At 56.5% G+C, this 7,500-nt stretch overlaps 1 protein-coding gene across 1 annotated transcript in view; it reads left to right on the top strand.

The window, feature by feature from the left end:
* ATOH8 (atonal bHLH transcription factor 8) overlaps nt 230–7,500 on the top strand; it is a 41,305-nt gene continuing 34,034 nt past the window's right edge. The window contains exon 1 of the mRNA XM_018055369.1: nt 230–1,402. Coding sequence (XP_017910858.1) covers nt 653–1,402 — 750 coding nt within the window. The 5' untranslated portion in view covers nt 230–652. The remainder of the gene's footprint in view (nt 1,403–7,500) is intronic.

The following is a 7,500-nucleotide window of genomic DNA, read 5'->3' as shown; positions in this document are numbered from 1 at the left end:
GGGGAGGGCTGGACGTGGAGGTGCTGGGTGCGGAAGGTCACCGAGGGAAGAAGGCCTAGCTCCGATTTGGGGAAGGGCCAAAGGGCCCAGAAGCCACGTGCTCGGGAGCAGACTATCCTGCGGGAAAAGAGAAGCGCCCAAGACTCGAGGAGGGGGTGGGGAGGGAGAATCGGAGGAGGCAGGTTCAGGGCAGCAGGGCTGGGGGTGGGGGGAGGCAGAGAGGACGCGGACAAAGGAGGCGGCCGGCAGCCCAGCTGTTTTGAAAAATGCTTCCTGTTTCTTTAAAGGCGCTCGCGGCTCGGGCGGCCGGGGCTGGGGAGGCGGCGGCGCTGACTGATCTGGGGAACCGGGCTTCTGTGTAAACTGAGGCTAAACAAACACAGATGGAGCGCAGCGGGCGTTCTCCAGAAACGCTGGCACGGCGGCAGCGACTTCAGATGACACTCTGAGCGCTCCGGGAACGGACAGCCCGGCGGCGCAGCTGCCCCGGGGCGAGGGGGAGAAAGGGAGGGAGGGAGGGAGCGAGCGAGCGAGCAGGGGGGAGAGCTGGCGACTCCGAGGCGCTGAGCGAGGCGGCCGCCCGGGCAGAGCGAGCGCGGCGGGCGCGCTTCCCGGGCAGCCCCACGCCCCTGCCTCGCGCGCTACCCGCGCCATGAAGCACATCCCGGTTCTCCAGGACGGGCCCTGGAAGACCGTGTGCGTGAAGGAGCTGAACGGCCTCAAGAAGCTCAAGAGGAAAGGCAAGGAGCCGGCGCGGCGCACGAACGGCTATAAAACTTTCCGATTGGACTTGGAAGCGCCCGAGCACGGCGCCACCGCCACCAACGGGCTGCGGGACAGAACCCAGCGGCTGCAGCCAGTCCCGACCCCGGTGCCAGCCCGGGTGGCGCCGGCCGTTCCTTCAGGTGGGGGCGCGGACACGGCCAGGGAGCGCGGGGGCGCCCGGGCGCCGGAGGTCTTGGACGCGCGGAAACGCGGCTTCGCCCTGGGCGCAGTGGGGCCGGGACTCCCCACGCCACCTCCGCCGCCTCCTGCGCCCCAGGGCCAGGTACCTGGGGGTCCCGAGACACAGCCTTTCCGGGAGCCCGGCCTGCGTCCCCGCATCTTGCTGTGCGCACCGCCAGCACGCCCCACGCCGTCGGCGCCCCCGGCGCCCCCAGAGCCCCCTGTGCGCCCCGCGCCCCCCACGCGCCCTGGGGAAAGTTCTTACTCGTCAATTTCACACGTAATTTACAATAACCACCCGGATTCCTCCGCGTCGCCTAGGAAACGGCCGGGCGAAGCCGCCGCCGCCTCCTCAGAGATCAAAGCCCTGCAGCAGACCCGGAGGCTCCTGGCGAACGCCAGGGAGCGGACGCGGGTGCACACCATCAGCGCAGCCTTCGAGGCGCTCAGGAAGCAGGTACCCGCTCCCAGCCACACACCCTCACTGCTCTTGGGGATGGCTGCGGGAGTGGGTGGGCAAGTGGAGGGGCAAGTGGAGGAGCGGGCGGGGTGGGGGGACTTTAAGGAAGATGAGGGTGTGGATAAAAGGGCAAGTAATCCCCGCCCGGTCGGTCCCAGCGCCAAGACGGGTATGGGATCGCCTAGGGCAGCGACCTTTGCCACACTTTGGTATGGGTCTTAGTTTGCAAAGTAGGGATGAAGGTTAGAGATATCTGGCCCTCTTTACTGCCACTTCCATCCCCTTTGGGGTGACCCTGTCTGCGAGTCTGACTTCAGCCCTCATAGTTCACTTTTATGGCAGCGAATATTTGTCTCCCGGAGTCCCCTGGGCGCAGTGAGGAGTGGAGAGGGGAAATGTGGGAATCTGTCTCCGGTGGGTAAGGGCGAAGACCCTTACCCTTCTGGCAGACCCGGAATGCTGCTGAGGGGTGGTCCTGGTTTTGCCAGTAGACCCCTTCTCAGCCCCCGCCTCCCAGCAGGGTTGTCCCTGCCCTCAGGTTGCTTACACACTTTGTACCCCCCCACCCCCGCCCCCGGTGTCCTTAAGGACCCTGGCTGTAACCCTTCCCCAGGAATTGGCTGAAGAGAGTCTTTCCTGGAGATTCCCCTTACTGCTGACCTTCAGCGCACATGGAAGAGGCAGGTCTGCTGAGCAGGAACTGGTTGATAGGGCATCTTCAGAAACTAGTTCTGGAGTGGGTTAGGGGCTTCTTAGTTTAGGGCAGGTGGCAGCTGTCCTCACCAGACATTGTCTTCTTGGGGGGATGGGGAGGAATATTTGTCCAAGAATTCCCTGTAGTGGGGAGTGGCAGTTTTACAGTTCCACTTAGACAAGATTGAGACTGCTCAGGAGTTCTAGGCTGTTCATTTTCATAGAGGAAAGAGAGATCTAAGAAGTGAGTGGTAAGTGCCCTCTGCCTCCACTCCACACAGGGCATGGGGAAGGTTGAGGGGGTGGGTGGATGTGACTATTCTGAATGGTCAGGATTTCTGCTTGCTCTGCAGCTGACTTCCTGTGTGACATCAGGAAAGTTACTCACCCTCTCTGGGCTTTAGCCAGTAATAAAGGATTTCAGAAAATATGATATTTTTTTTAATCACACTTCCTGTGCTTCCTCCTGTGTGTGGGTCGGGCAGTGCCTGTGTTCATCCCTGGGAGAGAAACTGAACTCTTGGGGGAAAGAGGCTCTATGACTTTTGAGCCAAAGTGTCTCACTTGGGAATGGGTGAGCTTATTAGTCAGTGAGGTAGAGTGGAGTGGAGGGGTCAGATAGCAGTCACAGACAGTTGGGACCCTGGGCAGTGGGCCAAGTGGAGAATTCAGTCTCACCTTCAGGTAGCAGCCTGAAGGATGGAAGGCTGAGATGACAAAGAGATGCCTGTCCACCTGCTCACCTTGAAGCTAGGAAAACCCCCTCAGAAATGGGGAGGTCACGTGCCCAGAGCATCACAGCTGGTGAGCAGCAGGCCAGGGCTGGCACCCAGGTCCTCTGACTGCCAGTTCCGGGTTCTTTTTACTCCTCCAGCTGCCTCTTTCGATGCCGAGAAAATATTCATAGTCTCTGTGTGCTCAACTGCATCTTATTTGTCCAGTGGCTTTAACTTCTTTTAGCAATAAATTCCATCTTACCTGATCTTAACATCCCTGTCAGTTGAATTAGCTTTCCACTTAATGGAATGTAAAACCGGGGCCCGGAGAAAGAAGGAAGGGGACTCTTCCCAAATCATCTAGTGGGTTAAGAAAGATGATAGAAGTTTCTCGAATGCCCGCCTGGCCAAATGCTTCTCACAGTGTTAGCTGTATCAGTGTCGTGGGCCCCCCGCCTGGACTTGCAGTGTCATTTATAGTTGGAAGGTGGGCAGACACAAGCCTGACTCTCTGGGACAGGATTGTTAATCCTGGTTTCCTTTCACTTCTGCCCTTCTTGTGGGAAAGTTCTGTATAAAAGGGCCAAATTCATGGAGAGAGTGCGTGCACACACACAGGTACACACAGCTGTGTGTATACACACAATCAGTACCTGTGCTCTTAAGCGCACACCAAGTGCTTAGACAGAAACATCCGCTCCTGTTTGTTGCCCTCCTGGCCTAAAGCATCTGTCCTTTCCCCAGAAAGGCTATCTAGGAGCAAAAGAAATTGCTAGGGCACTTCTGGTTCCCAGAGCCCAGGGCCCAGGACATACTCACTGCGTCCACAGCCCCTGTCCGATGGGGAAAGTCCTGTGTCCTGGAGGCACTCCCTCCTCTGGACCTCAGGTTCCCTCCTGTAGAAGGTATGCATGTGCATACACACACAAACACACACCCATGTGCGTGCCCCTGTCCAGACAGGCTGTGGCTCTGGATTTAGGCTTGGTGGTGGTGGTTTAGTCACCAAGTCGTGTCTGACTGTTGCGACCCCATGGGCAGTACCCCTCCAGGCTCCTCTGTCCATAGGATTCTCCAGGCAAGAATACTGGAGTGGGTTGCCGTTTCCTTTTCCAGGGGATCTTCCCGACCCAGGGATCGAACCCAGGTCTCCTGCACTGCAGGCAAATTCTTTACCAGCTGAGCTACCAGGGAAGCCCTTGGATCTAGGCTCAGGCTTGACTATCTGAAATGGGCCCCTGTGAAAGAAGCGAAAGGTAAGAGTCTGGTTCTGCCTGAAATGAGACCTTGGCCATTGCAGCGCTGAGTGCCGTGGTGGGACTGTGACTCTGGTCTGGAGTTCCGTTTCCCTGAGCAACTTCCTGGTACAGTGAAGAGTACGAGCAGGGAGCCCGGAGGCCAGCATTTGAGTCCTGTCTCTGCTGTATGCCTCTTGTGTGACCCTGGACAGGTCATTTTCTCTCTGAGCGTCAGTTAATGAAACTGGAAAATGGTGATGAGGCTCACCTCATACACAGCTTCTTTGCAAACATCGAGTGAAGAAAGGAAGGGAGGCCGTGGGAGGAATGAACCTTTCTTGAACATCCACAGTGTCCTCAATGCTGGGCAAAGGCCTGGACAGATGTAGAAATAAGAATTCTATAATCATTTTTCTTAACAATCATAGAAACTGCCGTCAATATGTGGCAGCAACCAAAGCAACTGGGTTCAGTCACTCAGTCATGTCCGACTCTGTGACCCCATGAACTGTAGCATGCCAGGCTTCCCTGTCCTTTGCTGTCTCTGGGAGTTTGCTCAAACTCATGTCTGTTGAGTTGGTGATGCTATCCAACCATCTCATCATCTGCCACTCCCTTCTCCTCCTGCCCTCAATCTTTCCCAGCATCGGGGTCTTTTCTGATGAGTTGGCTCTTTGACATCAGGTGGCCAAGATATTAGAGCTTCAGCTTCAGTGTCAGTCCTTCCAATGAATACTTAAGGTTGATTTCCTTTAGGATTGACTGGTTTGATCTCCTTGCTATCCTTTGTACTGGGTCCTGGGCTAAGTGTGTAATGTGTATTAGTTCATTCAACAAAATAGGTGTTGTCCCATCCCCACCCCTGTTCCACCCCCATTTCACAGACGGTGAGACTGAGGTTCAGAGAGCTTCTGTAAATTGGTGGTGGTCTCCCAGCCTTTGGCTGCCGCACCAGGCCTCATGGGTTTTGCACTGCTCATCTCCCTGACTTGCCATTCACTAGGCTCCAAGGTGCATGTGTGCTCTCATTGCAGAATCTGGATTCAAATCAGTCAGTGAGTCGCTCCAAGGCTCAGACTCCTAATAGCTTGGTGATAGCCCTGGAGCTGTCCACCCCCAGCACAGGGAAGCTCGACAGTCTCCTGTTTTGTCCAACCCACCATATTCTCCACCAGGCAAGGAACGGGGGTAGGAGGCTGCCTGGCCATAGACGTGCAGATGGGGGAGAGAGAGGCCCCCTGGCAGGAGGGTGGGGGGTGGGTATGCAGGGCAGATGGTCAGGCCACATGCCACCAGCCCAGCTGCGTGGGGCCCTCCCTGCTGCCTCATGTGAAGGCCATGTGTGTACAGCTGGGCCTGGCCCATGTGTGGGGCTGTTCCGGGCCAGGTGGGAGGGGGTTCAAGGGAAAGCCTGGTGTTGCTGGGTGGGGGAGGGAAGGGGCCTGAGCCCGTGGGCCTCGGCCTTCCCTGACAGAACCTTCTGGCTCACAGGCTGTGCTTGCCCACAGGGCATCTGGTGTGCTTGCAAGACTTCCTCTCTCCCAGAGAAGTGTAAAGACCCTCAGCACTGGAGGAATGGCAGTCTGGCCAGGCAAAGGCCTGGATCAGCAGGGCAGAGCCCTCAGGACATGCTGAGGTGCCTCTTCATAAGTGAAAGTGTTAGTCCCTCAGTCTTATCCGACTCTCTTCGACCCCATGGCCTGAACCTGCCAGGCCCCTCTGTCCATGGGATTCTCCAGGCAAAAGTCCTGGAGTGGGTTGCCTTTCCCTTTTCCAGGGGAACCTTCTCGATCCAGGGATCAAACCCAGGTCTCCTGCATTACAGGTGGAGTCTTTACCATTTGAGCTGTCAGGGAAGGCGCCATGGACTCCTGGGGAATCCTCCACAAGTGAACTCAGGGTGGCCTAGAATGGGGCATGCGAATGGCGCCCCCAGCCCCGCACCTCCCTCAACCTCAGACCCCATAGGATGCCAGCCGTGGCAGTCTGTGCCCCACTCCTCAGGGAATGAGGGACAGGCCTACTTGCATCCAGAGGGGAGAGAAGTGACAGAAGCCTCTCTCTGGCCCCTCTCATCCAGTCACCAGCGCAGCTGCCTTTTGAACCTCTTTGCAGGGGGTGAAGTACCTTACCTGGCCCTGTGGTCACGCGTGTGTAGTCCCACGTTCCCACTTCACAGGTGAGGACACTTACAGAGGTGGAACTAGTGACCAGGCTTTGTCCCATCTGGCTCTGGGCCAGGGCTCATAAAGACTTAAGCCCAGGTTTCCAGGGTTCGGCCTCATTGCTGGGAGTCAGGTTGGGATTTTATTTAGATGGAACTTGACAAGGACCTCGAACGGCTCTGTATGGAGAGACTTCACCCCAGGAGGTCAGAACTCCTTAATATGAGACGATCAGAGAATAATTTCAAATGAATCAGGTGCTCGGCTGTGTGTCGAGGACACAGTGATGCTGGAGCTCTGTGGATCCAGAAGCCTTGGTGGGCATCTGAGGATGGGTCTGAGGAGCGGGTAGGAGTTGGCACAGAAGCAAGAGGGCTTCCAGGCCTTCCCTGCATTGGCTGGTTGGTTCCTGGCTGTGCTTCTCTGTTGCCCCTCCGAAGGAAATGGCAACCCACTCCAGTATGCTTGCCTGGGAAATCCCATGGTCAGAGGAGCCTGGTGGGCTGCAGTCCTGGTGGGGTTGCAAAGAGTCGGGCATGACTAAGAGACTAACACTCACAGCCCCAGCCCCTCCCTACATATGCCCATGGTGATTCCATTCTGCGGCAGCAGGTGTTCTCATGTCCATTTATTGGTGAGGAAACTGAGTCCCCTAAGCTTGTGGCTCTGCCTAAGGTCATGTGGATGGCCTGGAGTAGAGTTAGGTCCTCAGCATCTCAGGCCAGGGTCCTTCCTGCTTTCTCCCACTTGTTGGAGCCAGAAGAGGGTCTGGTAAGTAAGTGGGATGGAATCTCTTAGAGGCACATGGGACCTTCAGAAAATCCCCACACGTGCTGCCCTGAAGCTTAACAATCTTTTTATTTTCAATTTTTGTCTGTGCTGGGTCTTCATTGCTGTGCACGGGCTTTCTCTAGTTGCAGTGAGTGGGGGCTACTCTCTAGTGTGGTGCTCTGGCTTCTCATTGCGATGGCTTCTCTTGTTGTGGAGCACAGGCTCTAAAACACAGGCTCAATAATTGCGGCCAATGGGCTTAGTTGCCCGAGGCATGTGGGATCTTCCTGGACCAGGGATCGAACCCTTGTTCCCTGCATTGGCGGGTGGATTCTTAATCACTGGACCACCAGGGAAGTCCTGAAGCTTAACAGTTCTTGTGGGTTGAGCATCAGGCAGGTCCTTTTACTTTCTTGGAAGTTTTGCTGCCTCAGGAGTTGGATCCAACTGACCCTGCTACCTTCTTTGGCCTCTGTCCTCTGAGCAAGCTGAACGGATGACTACTGTGGGCT

This window comes from Capra hircus, chromosome 11 (genome assembly GCF_001704415.2).
Source record: "Capra hircus breed San Clemente chromosome 11, ASM170441v1, whole genome shotgun sequence".
Taxonomy (NCBI): Eukaryota; Metazoa; Chordata; class Mammalia; order Artiodactyla; family Bovidae; genus Capra; species Capra hircus.
Note: the sequence above shows the minus strand (reverse complement) of the source record. Positions and strands in the feature narration are given on the sequence as shown.